The 17929-nt window shown below is 41.6% G+C and overlaps 1 protein-coding gene across 2 annotated transcripts in view; it reads left to right on the forward strand.

Annotated features, from left to right (window-relative positions):
• uba2 (ubiquitin-like modifier activating enzyme 2) overlaps window positions 1-17425 on the forward strand; it is a 29466-nt gene extending 12041 nt beyond the window's left edge. For both annotated transcript variants that reach the window (XM_060928475.1, XM_060928476.1), the window contains exons 12-17: window positions 213-325; window positions 13239-13394; window positions 14769-14865; window positions 15201-15306; window positions 15388-15527; window positions 16745-17425. In XM_060928475.1, the coding sequence (XP_060784458.1) occupies window positions 213-325; window positions 13239-13394; window positions 14769-14865; window positions 15201-15306; window positions 15388-15527; window positions 16745-16938 (806 nt within the window). In that variant the 3' untranslated portion in view covers window positions 16939-17425. The remainder of the gene's footprint in view (window positions 1-212; window positions 326-13238; window positions 13395-14768; window positions 14866-15200; window positions 15307-15387; window positions 15528-16744) is intronic.
• Window positions 17426-17929: the final 504 nt, after the last annotated feature.

Consider the following 17929-nt stretch of genomic DNA (forward strand, 5'->3'; position numbering starts at 1 on the left):
GCGCTCGCTTTCTCCCCATCATATCTGTTAGCACTGATTCAATATTTACTTTTGATGGCTCAGATTTCACAATTGCAGCGTTTCTCAGCCGGTATGACCTTGGCCTCGGTGATGTGTCCTACGTGATCCAGGTTGTCCTTTCAGATGACTGACTGACTGTTATTTGTGTGTGTGTGTGTGTGTGTGTGTGTGTGTGTTGCTTCCTCCTCTAGCTATGGCTGGGAACATCATCCCAGCCATCGCCACCACTAATGCCGTCATTGCAGGCCTCATTGTGCTGGAAGCGCTCAAGATTCTTAACTCAGACTTCCAGCAATGTCGTACGGTGAGAAACATTTTGTTTTTTTTGTGTTTCTCTTCCCCTCCCTATCTTCGTTGGGTTTCTGTGTGTAGGTGGGAAACAGGAGGGGTGTGAGTCTACTGGCAGGCAAACAGTTCACACCTCTCCACAATAACATTTGCTAGAGGCACAACTACAGCTGCCTTTTTTTTTTTTGATGGATTTTCCCACCATGGCGGGGGGGAGGGGGGGACGACATCTTTTACTCATTCATTGCTGCGCTGATTAGGTTTTTGTTGTTTTTCTGTCAACCAGAAACTTTTACAATGGTGGTGCTTTGCATATAAAAATCATCTTGTTCTTAGATTTCCTAAATAAACACGTTCACTCCCCAGTGCTTTACAAATAAAATCAAAGGGAGAAATTATTTCACGAATCTCTGCCATCTCTAGTCATGAAAGTGTTCCGGATTTTTAGATTTTCATGAAAATTCCTCTGGATTTTTTCCGCTAATGATGAAATACCTGGAAATCCGGATATTTGACAAAACTCTTGAAAATCTCCGTTTTTCTGAATGGAGAAATTTATTTTTCGGATTTTCTGCGTTCCTAGACGTGGTGTAATACTTCGCATCGTCCTTGCATGGGCGCGGTCCTTAAATAGCCCAGACATAGTTCATTGATTAAAGACAGGTGTTCTCTGTTAACGGCGCGCGTGCCCAAGGCACGCCTTCAGGTGCACGAGCTAAGGCGTGCAGGACTGACACCGTTCTGCGCAAGCGCAACACAATCGCACTAGAAAGCGTGTTCAAGCTGCCAGTGTAGCTGCAGTCTTTTTAGTTGCAAATTACGAGTATTTTCTCTTGTGTTAATAATTCGCCATGTCAAAACAAGCAAAACTTTCCTCCTCCTTTCAACGTGATGAGAGGTCAGCAATTTATTATATATGTATGTATGTGTGTGTGATATAAAAAAAAATTTTTCCCATCAAAGTTGCATTTTGTGGTTTCGAAGCTGAGTTTTAGCGCCGTTTCTAGAACACAACATCAAGAAAACATGGAAGAAACAGCAATAATGGAAGAGCCGGTTTCTAAGCTGCCTAAAACTAGCAGTGGTAATTATTTTTTGTTACATAATGTATTCAGGCTGCCAGTCAGTGTATGACACACACACACACACCCTACGCCCCTGATTTATACGAGAAATTTGGTATTCATTGGTGTGTTTCAATTTACAGACAATATGAACTAATGCAGGGCTTTTCAAAGTGTGGGGCGTGCCAGAGTTCTTCGGGGGGGGGGCGCAACGTGAGGAAAAATAAACCAGAATAAGTTACTATTAGCGAACTTCAGCTCGCCTTTACCAGAGACAAAATGGATCGATTTTTAGTACCTAAAGCTACAGTGAGTGAGGAGACAGAGTCTGGGCCAAGCAAAAAAAAACAGAGCCTCCAGGATGTTGCGATTTGCAACTTCAACGCAAATTCAACCAATCCCTGCGAATTCAGGGCGGTGTTGCGATTATATCCAATCATCGCAACTTTCCCGCAAATTTGACCAATCGTTGGTGTCGTCTTGAGGTGACGTCGACAAACTACCTTCCGCATTGCTTCCGTGTATACGTTCAAGAGAAGCAGCATGCGCGCAGTGTTGCCAGATTGGGCGGTTTTAAGTGCATTTCGGCGGGTTTTGAACATATTTTGGACTGGAAAACGTCAGCAGTATCTGGCAACACTGCATGATGTGCGAGTCAGTGTTTATATAGGCTTCAATTCTGTTACTGAAAGTGTGTTATGTTTACAGTGAAGGACTGTGTGCACTTTTTTTTTTTTTTTTTTTTTTTTTTAAACTTAATACAAGAAGTTAATGGATGCCAACATTTTTGCCAAAATGGTATTTTATTTTCCATTGTTTAGGCAGCTTCAGCATCATACTGTGAGATTCTGTTCAAATTGTTTTTTTTCTTCTATGAAGCCTGAGCCATTTATTTTATTAGTTTATAATTATTGTTTAATTTAGTCTTCAGGAGAGACTGCCTGCACACAGCTGAGGCATTTATATTATATTTTAAGGTAACTTCATGTTGTGCTGTGAGGTTCTCTGCACTTTAACTTTTGAACCAACAGGTGCATTTGGATAAGTAAAGCCTATTTTTCTGCATTTTTGTAGTCCTGGTAATCTTTTATATTGGTAAAGTTGTTTATAGGACCATTTCTCAGTGTCTTTGTTTTTTTTAATCAATAGTTTTTCAGTAATAACTTAATATTTAAAACGCCACTCAATTTTAATCACAAAAAGAGAAAATCGCAACAATTTCTCGGAACTTTCACTTCCTCCCGCAATGTAATTGCAACAAAAACCTAAAAAAACACCGCAACTTTCATCACAATTTTTTGGAAACCCCCTGCAACATCAGACATTTAAGCCCGCAACAATCACAAAAAAGGCCCGCGGAATCCTGGGGGACTGGAAAAAGAAGGAAGTATGACCACGATTATTTAAAGTTTGGATTTTCATGGACTGGATCTGAAGATGCCACAGTGTGTTGTCTGCCAAGAGGTGCTAGCTAACGATGCTATGAGATGTTTAAAATGTGTAAAACACGGATGTGAAATCTCCGCGTTTCCGCGGAAATCCGCGTTTTTCAAATTGCCTTTCCGCGTAAAAAAATCGTTTTCCGCGTTTTCTAAAATTTAAAAAATATATATATATATTCGGTAAAGTCTGGCGCGAAACTTTTCCGGATTTTACTAAGCGGAAGTGACGAAAGCTCCTTACAGCGATCTGATCATTATCGCCGTGTGGAGAGGAGTCGCTATTGTACATGCACTGCTACGAGCAGACCTGCCAACCTTTACGCATTTTGCGTAGCAGATACGCATTTAGACATCAAACTACGCTGCTACGATTTAACACTTCAAAATACGCAAAAAGCCATTGATGGCTTTGAGTTCAAAGTAGAGCCCTGCACTCCCGCGGGACCCAACGCAAAGCAGTGCGGCGCGGGGCAAATTTTGAAAGCTCATTTCGGGCGGGAGGGGGAGGTGATAAGCTGCAGTCCCGCTAACTAAAAACGTGTTTAAAATAAAATTTATAAATTATTAATTTATGTCTATCATATATAATTTGTGCTGGATATTTTATTTGGCATTAATAAAAACATTTTAAGATGCCTAAATTTGCGGATGTGGTCTAATCTCGCGTACGTTTCCGATTCCTTTCCGCTCTTCCGTGTTTGAGATCTCCGATCGTGGCAGAAGAGCAGAGCTCCTCTAGTGAAGCTCGCAGTGCTTCAGAAGTGCTGCTTTAAAAAGAAAGTGGGAGTGCGAGTGCGCAAAGTGAGAGCTGTCAATCAAAGTGAGAGCTGTCAATCATGAGCGCATGCAGCGCTCAACTTGGAATGTGTCAGCAGAATGTCAGAGTCTAAACAATAAACTTACAATAAACCTAACAATGCCACCTATAAATACACAACATGTAGATCTACATAACGTTATCTGTGCCATCTCACAGCAGTTTGCTTAGCTATTTTTAATCAGGGCAAATAGCCTTATAGCCAAAACTAGTATATGATGCTTTAATTTATGGAGATGCCTTTTGTTTACACGTGATTTCCAAATGAGGGGTATTGCAATTTTATATTAGTCTAAATGAACATCTACACCAAGTTGCAAGCATCAGGGGAAGATTATGGACGCACCAAATTTGGCTTAACGGTCATTTAATGGTGAAATGCCGTTCGCGCTGTCAGCCAACTTCGGGTTGTTTCTCTGAATTCCGACAATAAACAAGACCATCTGAACACATCTGAAAACATCGTGGTGTGAACTGTGTTGGTTCAAATCAACTTGGTTCAGACCAAGTTGGTACTACAGCTTTGGGAAACAGTCGGTTTTTGGATGTTAGTTAGTTCAAACTTGCATCGTACCATATTGGTTTAATGCTAACTTGGTTGGTTGTTTGGGAAACGCAGCCCTGAACGTGAGCTGTAGATATTTATGCTCAAATCCACTCAAAGTAGGGGGCGGGGCACCATCACGCTGTGTCTTTAAATTATATTCATTTCTTATAGGCCTACTTGTATTTCCTAGAATGTAAATGTGAGGAGTGACATATAAGCTATGTACAATATTCTTAATATCCACTGTAGATTTTGGTAGGTGTGTTGGGTATCTCTGTAAAGCCTCAGCTGCGCATGGCGCCTGGTAACGCGCACCCTCGCTCCGTGCGCTAGGTGAAGGATCGGTCAGTGGAGAGCTCAGCTAAGCTCAGCGTGTTTAATTCCCCAAGCCAATGACAAGAACTTTCGTGAGAAATAACGCGAACGTCTGCATCATGCGGGATTTGGGAGCGGGACAAAATATGGCAGGTGGGAGCGGGACTGAAAATCATAATTCTTTGCGGGAGCGGGACTGAAAATTCTGTCCAGCGCAGACCTCTAGAAAGATCTTTAATATTCCGGTTCAACTGTCTGTGCATTCGCGCACTAGACAACTCGTCTATGGGTGTAACCGCATTGACCAGCAACCTGTAGAGAAAAGAAGACTTCGACCAATCACAGCGCTAGTTTTAAACTCTTCAAATAGGCCGAGGCTATGAGGCGAAGCGGAGAGCCGAGGAGCCGTCAAAACGAAAGTAACGACATTGATTTTCATCCCTCTCGGTCGATCTTCATACTGTGACTGGTTTTACAAGGGAGGACGGTGCTAAACACCGTTTTGAAGGTAAATGGGCAGGGCAAGGGTATTGTGAATAAAGCAAGGACAACCCACAGTGTTCTGCCTTATCTGAAGGAAATATTTGTTCCAGCTTGTTTTGATATTTGACCCAGGCTTCTCAATCCAAAAAATATTGCATAGCCTAAAGTGAAAATGTAGTAGCCTACTGACGTTTCCATCCAGTCGACCGATAGACGCGTTAAAATCTTCTGAACTAGGCTACTCGTGCATGTGAGATTCAATGAGCAGCGCACGAAGTGTTTTCACGTAAGTGCGTGTAGTGGATGATGTGTGTTTTGTGTATGTGCGTGCCTTGCAGTTAATAATGCACATGACGTCAGATGAGGATACTGACAGAGAGAGGTTAGCAAATCTAAAAAGAAGCGAGTCTATGCCCCTCAGAAGTTCCTAACGAAGTATCAAGATCAATGGCCATGCCTCCGCCCCCTAAACTGCCTAATCATGCGTTTTGCACAGTGTGCAATTATGATTTTGACATTAGCCATCAAGGAAATACAGGTAATAATATTGCTAACATAGAAATGCTTGCATTTATATACATAGGCCATTATTTTTTTTCCAAATTAGGCCAGGTCAGTGAATATTATAAAGGCTATGTTATTGGATAGGCCAGAGTAGCCTATAATTTATTTTCAGTAAGTTTTTCTGTAAGTGTGGTTATCAGTTTGCATTTACTAAATATTAACATTGAAAAAAATATATTTATATAGGTACTCTGGAATATTCACTTTCGATGTTTAGTGTAGCGAGGAGCAACAGAATCTCTTTTATGGTCAAAACTAAATTTATGAAAAAAGGATTGTGTGTGTGTGTGTGTGTGTGTTTTGCAGACTGCCGGCGTCTGTTTTAAAAGACATAGGCTATAGCCCTTTGGTTTTTCTGTTATCTATACAATATAATGCTAAATGTCAAAAGGGACATAGCATGCTATTTGGGATTCTTTGTTGTTTATAATTCCCAATGTATTTAAGACACAATATGCCAAATGCAGTACATTTATCCCTTATCTTTAAGTTTAAGGTCTGTATAAAGGACATATTTTTGGGGCACAGTTGCCTTGTGCCAAATGTCTTGGTGAAAGCATTGGAAATATATTCATGCCTTTTCATTAAGAGTTCTTGTTTTCTTCATAGTCTGCTTGTATGTTGAATAACTAGATATGGTGGTGAGTGGGAACTCTGTGCTTAGTAATACATTGTTCACATGCTCCCTCATTACAATCAATACTGATCAGCAAATGTGCCTGACCTCACGCCGTGCTGCGCTGCACCGCCACGATAAGTTGCTACTCAAAATTTTTTTCCAAGGTTGGCAGGTATGTACGAGTATGAATGAAAATGGCGGCGTTGTCTGTGAAGTCCGATGTCACGAAAATAGATTCTGGCATTGAAAATAAGTGGCGTTGGGACTGGTTAGAGCGCAAAGCTCCCGATGGAAGTGTTTTTAGTTTGTTTTTTGAAAAACTCAACAAGAAAGGAATCGCACGTTGCAAATTGTGTTGCTGTGAACTGAACTACGGACGGCGTGGATTTGTGACTCTCAGTGGACACGTGAAAAGCGAAAAACACAGGAGTCGAGTTGAGATTCAGAAGACTAACTATGCATTGCCAGGTAGGCATCAATAATAATAATAATAATAATAATAATAATAATAATGTTTTATCCTACGTATTAAAAACATTACCTTCACTGTTACTTTTTGAATGAAATTTTTAGTTCTCTGAAAATAATGTGATAATTCCAATCTAATTTATCACTAGCACATTTAATATTTACAGATACATTTGAACAATGATTAGGTTTAATCTGAAATTATATTGCAAGTATAAACTTCACAGAAAGTGTGGAATTTTATTTAGCCATTAATTTTTCAGGTGTTAGGTCTGATTGAAGAGAGTAAGTACATGTGAACTGGTGGCAGGGTTTAAATTTTATTGCTAGTTATGTAAGGCCACATAAAATTATATTCTTGTTCCTCATAGTCATTACAGCCCGAACCAAAAAAAATTGACCCACCATAAACATTTTTTTTTTACACTGGTAATTTAGCGTCATGCCTCTGAAACCAGAGTCTGCTCCAACCATTCCAATTTTTCGTGTTTTATCCCCCACATAGCAGAAAAATAAAACAAAATAAAATAAAAATAAAATAAGCCCGTCCTACCCATTTTGAGGAAAAATAGTGATGAGAAACAAGAAATTATTTTCATATGGCCTAACATGACATTTGTAGTGGTGGTAGTTTGGTATCAATGGTAACATTTTTCAGACTTAAGGCCAGACACGGCACCCCAAACCTGAAACATGACACTTTTTTCTCATTTTCAAAATTTTTTTGTAAAGTTCTGAAACATGTATCACTAAAGCACCATGAAATTTGACAAAAACATTTTTTAAACTGAAATGTGCTAATTTAGAAATTTTACATTTTATGTGCTTAAAGTGTCACCATTTTAAGTCCTTTTTACAAAAATTTTCGTGGGGGAGACCCCCCAGATCCCCACCAATGGGAGGGCACACCCTCCCATACCCTCCCCATGACAACTTCGTTGTCGTGACGACCCCTTCGGGGTCGTCTGTTGAGCCTAAAAATTTTCCTCTTTTTTTAAAATTTGTCACTCACATCCCTGGTAAAACAAGATGTTTTAAAGGGCAGCACGGTGGTGTAGTGGTTAGCGCTGTCGCCTCACAGCAAGAAGGTCCGGGTTCGAGCCCCGGGGCCGGCGAGGGCCTTTCTGTGTGGAGTTTGCATGTTCTCCCCGTGTCCGCGTGGGTTTCCTCCGGGTGCTCCGGTTTCCCCCACAGTCCAAAGACATGCAGGTTAGGTTAACTGGTGACTCTAAATTGAGCGTAGGTGTGAATGTGAGTGTGAATGGTTGTCTGTGTCTATGTGTCAGCCCTGTGATGACCTGGCGATTTGTCCAGGGTGTACCCCGCCTTTCACCCGTAGTCAGCTGGGATAGGCTCCAGCTTGCCCACGACCCTGTAGAACAGGATAAAGCGGCTACAGATAATGAGATGAGATGATGTTTTAAAAAGAAAAGCACAGATGTTTAAAATGTGTAAAAGAAAAAAATAAAAATGCGTACAACCTTTTTTTTTTTAAATACGAATGGAACATTAAGTATAGCAACAACAAAAATTGTAAGGGGGGGCGCTGTTGTTTATTTGCTCTCTGAGGGGGGGGCTGACTCTCCCACACTTTGAAAACCCCTGAACTAATGTAAACTATTGGCTTCAACTCGCATAAATCTGAATTGGAAATGTTTAGTTCACTTTAGCTTCTGCAAACGCACAACTCTACTAAAAGATTGATAAACGAGGCTCAACGTCCCCAACATTGAAACCTGAAAGCTTTAGAAACTCTAACAGACCTTTACTTTTTAACAGCACTGTTTTGGGATTTTGCTGAGTTTACCTTCAGCTGTCTGATTTTATCAAAGTGATGAACTGTGTAGCAGGAAAACCACCGCGTTTTCTAAACGCACTTCTGAAAATTACTCATTAACTAGGGGAATTAAATTTTATATTTTTGACATGTTAATCATTAATGTACATGAACGAAAAAGGCTTAAAAGTTTTATAACTTGTTTTAGTGAAAATAAGTACTAGAATGCAGGGTTTTGTGTGTTTATGTTATTAAAATATTTTCGGGGTACGTTGCCCCCCATATCTTAGTTTGACTTTCAAAAGTTCAGGGTTTTTTTTTCTTTGCTCCACTTTACATCTCTCAGGCATGACGATGCTAAAATGATAGTAATGTAAGGTTTCACGCCACACCCAGTTCAACTGTTTTGTGAGAGATTTTTACAGTCAGTGAACGAGTAGGCAGGTTGTTATAAATCCAGCCCAAGCACTCGTGCCTTCGGCTACAACATCTGAATGTTTACAGCAGAAAAAGAAGCAGCCTTTATGTGTTGCGTATATGTGAAATCCTTTTCTTTACATCTCTCAGCTTGTTATGAAGTTGGGCTCAGAGCGCAGGGTCAGAAATGACATGGCGAATCTGGAGCAGAAAGGGTTAAGGCTGTTGCTCAAGAGTCTAACAGTGACAACTTGGGCTTCTAAATTTTCATTTAAGCACCTTTTAGTTTTGGGAGCAAAAAATGGGAAATGATTAACACTTGAATTTCAGGAAATGAGGAAATCGGAGAGGGGTTTGACAGCTCAAGGTGTGTGGGTTTTTTTTTTTTTTTGCTTTGATCTTTAAATGGAACACATCTGTTTTTTCTCTGGCAGCTTATTATCAAATCTAAAGATCATGATTCATTCATGTGGGTGGCACGGTGGTGTAGTGGTTAGCGCTGTCGCCTCACAGCAAGAAGGTTCAGGGTTCGAAGCTAGCGAGAACCTTTCTGTGCAGAGTTTGCATGTTCTCCCCGTGTCTGCGTGGGTTTCCTCCGGGTGCTCCGGTTTCCCCCACAGTCCAAAGATATGCAGTTAGGTTAACGTGGGGCGGCCTTGGGCTGAGGTGCCCTTAAGCGAGGTACCGAACCCCTGACTGCTCCCCGGGCGCTCTGGTGTGGCTGCCCACTGCTCTGGGTGTGTGTGTGTGTGTGTTCACTGCTTCAGATGGGTTAAATGCAGAGGATGAATCTGACTGTGCTTGAAGTGTGCACGTGACAAAGGTTTCTTCTTCATTTAATAGAAATGTGTATGGATCAGGCTTTCGTCTAAACGGGGGAACAGGGGCGCTGCACCCTCTTGCTCTCGGCGTGCGCCCCCTTACCGACTCCGTGAAAACATCCCAGCAACGCCACGTGACAATGTGTCTGATCATCAAATACGTTATAATTGCTCCGAAAATATTCCAATCATAGTAGATACACCGCCAGACGGTGCAAAAACAATCCGAATTGGCGTTTTCCAGACTGAGGCGCCATGTTTAGTTGTTTACTTGTCGCGGCTGCTCTCGCAAGATTTGACATGGGTTACATACAAGGTCAGCTGACTTGTAGAGCGAGATTTCTCGAGGCTGAATGACCTTTCACCCACCGGCGCGGGAGCTTTTGACAGAAGTAGTTCGCGAGTTGTTTTTGTTGACACTTGGGCATTTAAAGATGTCATCCCGCGGCACGAAGCGGAAGAAAGCCAAAGACTGTCCGGGGCAGAAGATGATTACTTCTTTCTTTTTCAATGTTGACAGGCAATTTGTTACAATTTCCCTCTCAGATAGCCTCAGAATGTCCCATTGGAGCATTTTTCAAAGGCTTTGCACAGCGGAGAGGGGGGGACAACTGACCCCCCCCCCCCCCCCCCCCCCGCTTCGCTCCCTCGCCATGGTGAGCGCCCTCATACTAAATTTTTCTAGAAAAAACCCTGTGGATCATGATTTGATCCATGATTCTTGTGTGTGCACATGAATCTACTTCTCAACAACTGCAGTGTTGGCATGGCTGACACCCCGCTGGCTGTTGGGTGGGTGCGCTGGCGTGCGTTGCTGTATCTGGCGCCTCATGTGGGCTGAGGCAGAGCAGCGCATAGGCTGGTAGGGCTGGGTACCAGCATGCATCTGATCAGCCCAGACCTATACTCGCTACTGTATCAGGGATGAGAGTTTTCCACTTTTCGGCGGATTTCCGCTTTTTCTGAGTAAAAATCGACCTTTTTATATTATGCCAAATCCGTTGAGATTTTTTTTTTTTTTCATTTATTGAGGGGGGTTGGGGTATGTTCCTTCGTGATACTCAAGCGTAATTCATTCCTACGATGATGTTACATGTTTACATTTTCGCCATCTTTAGTCTCGCTAAGTCTCGCGGTAGAATACGTGTTCTCTGCAATGTAATTGGCCAAAACATCGCTGGCGAGAGCATGATAGCCAATCATAACAGTTCTTACAAAAGTACCCGCATCTGTTCTATTTTATCGAAACTTGCACATGTTCATCGTCGCTGCGCTTCAAAAATGTGTTTCTCTTTCGTATCGGCTTTTTTACTCAAAATGCCGAATACACTTGACAAGCGAGACGAAGCAAAGGTGCGTGAAATCGATGCTGGTATAAAAAACAGAGAGGACTGACAAGCTCTTGTCTTTGGCCAAAAAGCTGAAGAAGTCGTCGAAATGATCAAATGAAAATGAGAAGCGACTGTGAACTATACATAATTGTATAAAGTGTACATCGACATTATCCCATAAACTTAGCATTCGTTTGATTTAATACATTGAACATGTATATGATGGTCAGTAAATCTGAATTAATGCTGACAGTTTTGAAAACTTAAATATTTCAAAAGACTTTTTGAAGAAATCATATGCAACTAATGAGGACATAGGGAGAAAAGGTCAGTCACCCTAAAATTTTATTTAATATATGAACATTTTTGATAATTAATAAAACTTAAGTTTAATGTGAATTTAGTTTATTTTTGTTGATCATGAATTATGACCATACCCTTGAATGTAGAATGTGATTTTATCTTGAATTCAAACAATACTCCTATTGATTTGAAACATATTTTCATGTAAATATATAAAAAAGACAACATATATATAAATTTTTTTTTTTTAATCTACTACAGCTCAGATTGCAAGACAAGTGGTTTGTAAAGCCTTATTTTTCGAAATTTTCCAGAGGGGCATCTTGTTTTCTGCTTTTTTGATGACCACCCACTCTCATCCCTGCTGTATGTTGTGACTTAGACAGGCCACACGAGTATTGTGCACCTCCTGCTGAAGCGTGGTACTGATATCCACCAATGCACAGCCCAGTTCTGCACAGCTTCCTGCCTAGCAGCTTGGCGTGGTCACCTGGCTGCAGTAAAAATGCTCCTGGAGGAGGCTGCTGATGCCGAGAGCACCAGCTGTGTCCTGCAGGCCATCTGGTAATTGATGGTAGTCGTGGCCACATGGACACGGAGTTGCTGGAGAGGTGGCCTGTGGTAGCTGTAGTGCAGAATGAGGACGATACTGCAGGCCGACGCCCGGCTTACTCGGTGCATGTGTCGGCCCATCTGGGCTGCTGGGTGTGGTGATGTGCGCCTGTCGGTGGTTGCCATGTCCATGTTGGCACCTGCCTGCTTCACTGACAGCTGGGGATGATGGGGTTTTGCATTTGCTTTTTACATTTATTGTACATAATCATTGTATGAGTATTGTGGGGTTTTTGCTTTTTTAAGTATCTTTCATATCTACAGGGCTGTGAAAAATCCGTGGAATTCCGCGAATTTTGCCACCAAAAATATCATTTTAGTAAATCATCTAATTTTGCAATAAAAATTGGGGGGGGGGGTTTCTTTTGCGACAATGACAGACCGGTTTACGGCATTTGCGCCATGCTTACAAACCACGGCGCGAATCTTGTGCTATTTAAACACGCTTTTGATATCAACAGTTTTGAAAAGGAGAATTTCGCAGTATGGAGGGACATCGTTCAGAGGGAGGGCGGTGAGACCGACGATATCGAAAACATTTGACAAGGAAAACGGCATCAAACATCCATGGAATTGGCGATGGCTGGAGTTTAAAGTCGGTAGTGAATGAGCACATACGGAAGATGAAAGAACCGGGGAAAGCTTACTGCATCTTGTGCCATCAGGATGTGAAGTACGGTTCTGGTGGAAGAATGCGTTTGGTTGACCATGTTAAAGGAAAAAACATGCGGAATTGGTGAAATTGAAGCTGTTGAACTATAGATTACCAGGTAGACCATCTTGTTCACATTTATATATTCAATTTATTATAATAATAATAATAATAAACAGTTCAAATTAAATGGCATGGTTGAAAATATTTGCTTTCAGGAGATGCTTCAAATCTATCAATATACACAAAATCTGTTCAGCTTCTGGGGCCCTGCGGGCCCCCGGCTCCTGGGGGGCTGCTCCTCCCAGACCCCCTGCTAAAATTGTTTCCTTGGATTTTGTCATTTCTATTTCACATCCCTGTATCTATTTTCGTCTTGTTCTTCCTGTAACCTCTAAGAATTTTTTTTTTTTTTAATGATCCATCCATCCGTGTCACCAATTCAGATCTAATCTGGCAACCAGAAACCAGCACCATTATTCATTAGATTGAATAATGAAAGAATTAATGATGCCCAAAAAATAAGTCTTTTTGTTTTTTTAGTCTAGAGTCTGAAGTATGTTTCTTGATGATAAAATATTAGTGCTGGAGTAGCCTACTAAGTCCTTGAAATTCTTTGGATTTTGTGCTTGTGTTTCTGAGAACGTGTGTACCTAATTGTTAGCGATTGTATGCATGTTTGTTTTTTCTCTCTCAGATCTTCCTGAACAAGCAGCCAAACCCCAGGAAAAAGCTGCTGGTACCGTGCACACTGGATCGTCCCAATCCCAACTGCTACGTATGCGCTAGCAAACCTGAAGCCACGGTTAAACTCAATGTGCACAAAGTCGTTGTACAGACTCTACAGGATAAGGTGAGGCATGAGGGAAAGTAATGGTGCTTTTAAAGGTGCAGTAGCTGATTTATTTATTTATTTATTTATTTATTTATTTATTTATTTTTAGCTCGTGCAGATAATCTGCAAAATATGTGGAACATGGATTAAAAATGGTTTAAGCCGTGACTTCAGGCTAGAAGTACTGTGTGGCTGAGAAAACCCATTTGGAAAAATAACTTCTGGACTGGAATGTGTGATCATGTTGATATTCTGCTCGAGGAACCATTGTGGACTCTGGGGGTGGAGCTTTGTGAACATGGGCGGGAATGCAGGAGTGGCCTCAAGAAGTAAAATGACACATTTGAATGTCTAACCCACTTAAGAGTTAGAGAGCTAATCTTGGGTGGGGGGGGAGGCCTAATCTTGCCTACCGCACCTTTTGTTTTTTTGGTGTGTGTGTGTGTTATTTCCCAGCTGGGAGGTCTGTATGGTGAAATACCGTGACTGAGGTCTTGAAAGTACTGAGCGAGGCCCTCTGGGCCGAGGTCACGGTATTTCACCATACGGACCGACCTTAAGCTGGTAAATAATAAATTTTTTATTTTTTCTTTACCAAATTCTAACAGAAAACGAGAGCGCCCGAAAGGGAAAACCGAGCCGAGCCGCCATTTTGAATCCTCATTCACGACTGTAATGCAAATGGCTTCCTCCTCGGTATACAAGTGCACTTCCATGGCAAGAAAAAAAACTACATTTTGCCGCCTATGTAGTCCCCTATTTATACAAAATTGAGTCATTCAGGATTCAGCCATGTTTTTGCTCGGCGTTAGCAACAGTTAGAGGTTTTTAGCTTTCTCCTGAAATGTTTTCTTATTTCTTCTTCCTCAGGGGAGTAAAACTCGCTTTCACTGTGAACACTGTCGTTATCGCTATCCATGCTGTAAAATTAATGCTGTTCTCCTGAGAAATGCTGGCAAAAATTTATAAGATTTTTGATAAAAATCTTATAAATAAATCTTATAAAAAAGATAAATGCTGACAAATTGCTACTATGTTTGTTGTTGTGAACGAGCGAGTCGCCCGGGGTCCGTAACTGGGGTCCGTACCGTAGGATACCGACCCGCTCGCCAGCCAATCAGAGCGCGGGATTTGATGGAAACCGGACCGCGAAAAAAATAAATGATTTATTCTCACATTAGCGTTGGTTTGATTGGTATACTGTATATTTTGCACTTTTTTTTTTTTTGATGACTTCAAGAAGAGCTATTATTCACCTAGTAGAACATGGCTAAATCTGGGGTTGCAGGTCTTTCAAATGAAGCCATTATATTTCATTTAACTCCTTGTTCCAGGCTCCTGCAGTAATCTCACTTCAGCTACTGATTTAAACATGTGGTGTTTATTGGTCAGATCCTGAAGGAGAAGTTTGGCATGGTGGCGCCGGATGTGCAGATAGAGGACGGCAAGGGGACGATCCTCATCTCCTCAGAGGAAGGAGAGACCGAAGGTGAGCCTGTAGTTCACGAACAAACCTGTTGAGAGCGATCACTGAACCTCAAATTCTCGCGTTTAATAATGTCTATACATGAAGGTTTTTTGTTGTTTCTGTAGTAGCACTCTTTCACAGGGGGTTGTATCGCAAGTACTCCACAAAACATAATTTTAAAAAGTGTGTAATCGTTTATGTGGTGATTTCTGGACAGAGGCATTTATTTATTCTTTCATATTATTTATGGAAGGAGTCTCCAGTGTTGCACCTCAACCACTTCACTCTAACTCAAGAGACTTGGAACAGAACTACAGCCATGAAACTGCTTATCGGTGTTTTTCTTCTGTTTGTAGCAAACAACGGCAAGCTTTTATCAGACTTCGGGATTCGGAACGGCAGCCGTCTTCAAGCTGACGATTTCCTCCAGGATTACACGCTTCTGGTCAATGTTGTGCACTGGTAAGTGTGTGTGTGTGTGTAGAAGAGATTATTTGCGAACCTGAGAAGTGCAGTGCTAATTATCATGTGTGTGTGTGTTAGTGAGGAAATGCCAAAGGATGTTGAGTTCGAGGTTGTGGGTGATGCCCCTGAGAAAGCTCCACCCACAAATGCTCCAGAGCAAGAGAAAAGCATCACTAATGGCAACAAAGACTCCGCCCAGCCTTCTACCTCAACAAAAGGTAAAGTTTTAAACCCCTCTTGCAATGTGTTAAACCTGGCATATGACATGAGACCACTTGAATATTGTTTGTTTTTGTTAAGCCTTAAAGCAATAGTTCGGGATTTTTGACATGAATCTGTACGGCATCCCCGTCAACAGTGTCGTGCAAACACACTGACTGACTTACCCCCGACAGCATCCTGAGAGTCCAGTTCTTGTCCAGACGAAAGTAGTCCGGCAAGTTTGTTGGGGTCACGAAAGTAAAACGTTTTTCTTCTCAAAACAGTACGTGTTCAAAAGAGTGATATATTTGCATCACAAAACCGTTGCCAAATAAAAAGTCAGACCTCGAAATTATTTGGCGCTATATTTTGTCTTCCTCGGTATCACTGCGCGCTGTCATGTTGACATCTGTGCAGGAATCAATACCTTTCCTATTGTTTGGCGGTGATTAGGAGTTCAGATCAGCGGCGCTAACGAGCTGCGGCTCCAGCTTCACCTTCTTCCACTTCTTCTCTGTCCACCCTTTCTCTCTCTGCCCGTTCTCACTCCATCTGGCGAATCTCTTCATCTGTATATTCGGGTTCATAAAGATATCCCTTTGGCTGTGAGATGAAGTCAATGTTTTCAACGTCACTGTCGTAGTCAGACATGTTGTCGCTAACTTTGCTAGCAGTAAACAATGAATGAAACAGCCGTGGCTGTCACCTGGCGGCAGCGCGCAGTGATAAGAAGGGAGAGAAAATAGTGCCGAGCGATTTCGAGGTCTGACTTTTTATTTGGCAACGGTTTTGTGATGCAAATATATCACTCTTTTGAGACGAAAAACGTTTTACTTTCGTGACCCCAACAAACTTGCCGGACTACTTTCGTCTGGACAAGAACTGGACTCGCAGGATGCTGTCGGGGGTAAGTCAGTCAGTGTGTTTGCACGACACTATTGACGGGGATGCCATACAGATTCATGTCAAAAATCCCAAACTATCCCTTTATGATTAATGAATCTTCCAAAATGACCACATTTTTAAGCTGGATTTGCTAAAGAATAAATGTATAGATTTACATTTGATCTCGATCATCTTTTGGGGAGCACGATTTTCTGGAATAAAATCGAGCTCGCATGATGACATGACAAAAGAATTTGACTGTGTGAATTAGTTATTCTGTACATTTTAAATTGAACCTGTTTTTAATAAAATCCCAATTTTTTTTTTTTTTTTTTTTTTTTTTTTTCAGCTGCGGCTGAAGAGAATGACGTTCTCATCGTAGACTCCGACGAAGAACCTTCGTCCAGCACCATGGACATTTCCACGGAGACCAGCAACCTGAAGAGGAAGCTCCAGGACGCCGATACGAGCGAAGCGGCGTCCAAACGCAAACGCCTCGACCAGCAACCGGCTGAAGACGATGAGATCATCGCTTTAGACTAGTCACGTCCTCTCGTTTTCCCTCCACGCTGAGGGACTTCTTCTGTTTGTATTTTTCATACTGTTCCCATTAACAATTTTGTGTAAATATGTGTTTAAAAAAAAAAACCCGCTGAGCGCTTCATCCATGCCTCTCTGTTTATTTCTTTATATTTTTCCAAACAGACTCTCGCTGTTTGTTTAACAAGAACCATCTCCGATTGCTGAAATGCTTACTGAAATCTTCCGAGTAAGCGTTACGGTTATTAAGGCGTATTTCCTGTTTGGAGGGTAGAAGGCTGAAGGAAATGCTTTGTGTATTTCGCTGTATTTTATCAATGTTGAAGACGTTCCGTATTTATTATTTTTTATAAACTTGCAGAACCCATCGGAGGCAGGTGCTCATTTCACAGGTTTTTTTTTTTTTTTCTCTTTCAGTGCGTTCAATAAGCTTCTCTCTCCAACATAAAATATTGTATCCATGTTTTTTAATACAATTTGATGGAAGTTATTTATTCTCCCTATGAGTTGTCTTGTGTTTTGTTCCATTCAAACAAGATTCTCAAGCTCAGGTATTAAAGACTTTATTTTACTGATTTAATCAGATTTATGGCTGTAAAGTAAATCAGTTTCAATCTGTGCTAGTGGCAGTATTTTATAATATCCAGCTGTTATGTAAGGAGTAAAACTCTGGGCCATGCCGTTACAGGAAGGTGATCACCGGTGGGTTGGTGGGATGAAGCGGAGTCACTGGTGGCATCCTGAAGTTGATTATTTGGCTATTTCCCTAAGTGTTTTTCCTCTTGTACTACAACTATTACACCACTTCTGTTTTTTAAATATATTTATACAGTATATCTATTTGGGTGGCACGGTGGTGTAGTGGTTAGCGCTGTTGCCTCACAGCAAGAAGGTCCGGGTTCGAGCCCCGTGGCCGGCGAGGGCCTTTCTGTGTGGAGTTTGCATGTTCTCCCCGTGTCCGCGTGGGTTTCCTCCGGGTGCTCCGGTTTCCCCC

This window comes from Neoarius graeffei, chromosome 8, assembly GCF_027579695.1.
Source record: "Neoarius graeffei isolate fNeoGra1 chromosome 8, fNeoGra1.pri, whole genome shotgun sequence".
Classification (NCBI taxonomy): Eukaryota; Metazoa; Chordata; class Actinopteri; order Siluriformes; family Ariidae; genus Neoarius; species Neoarius graeffei.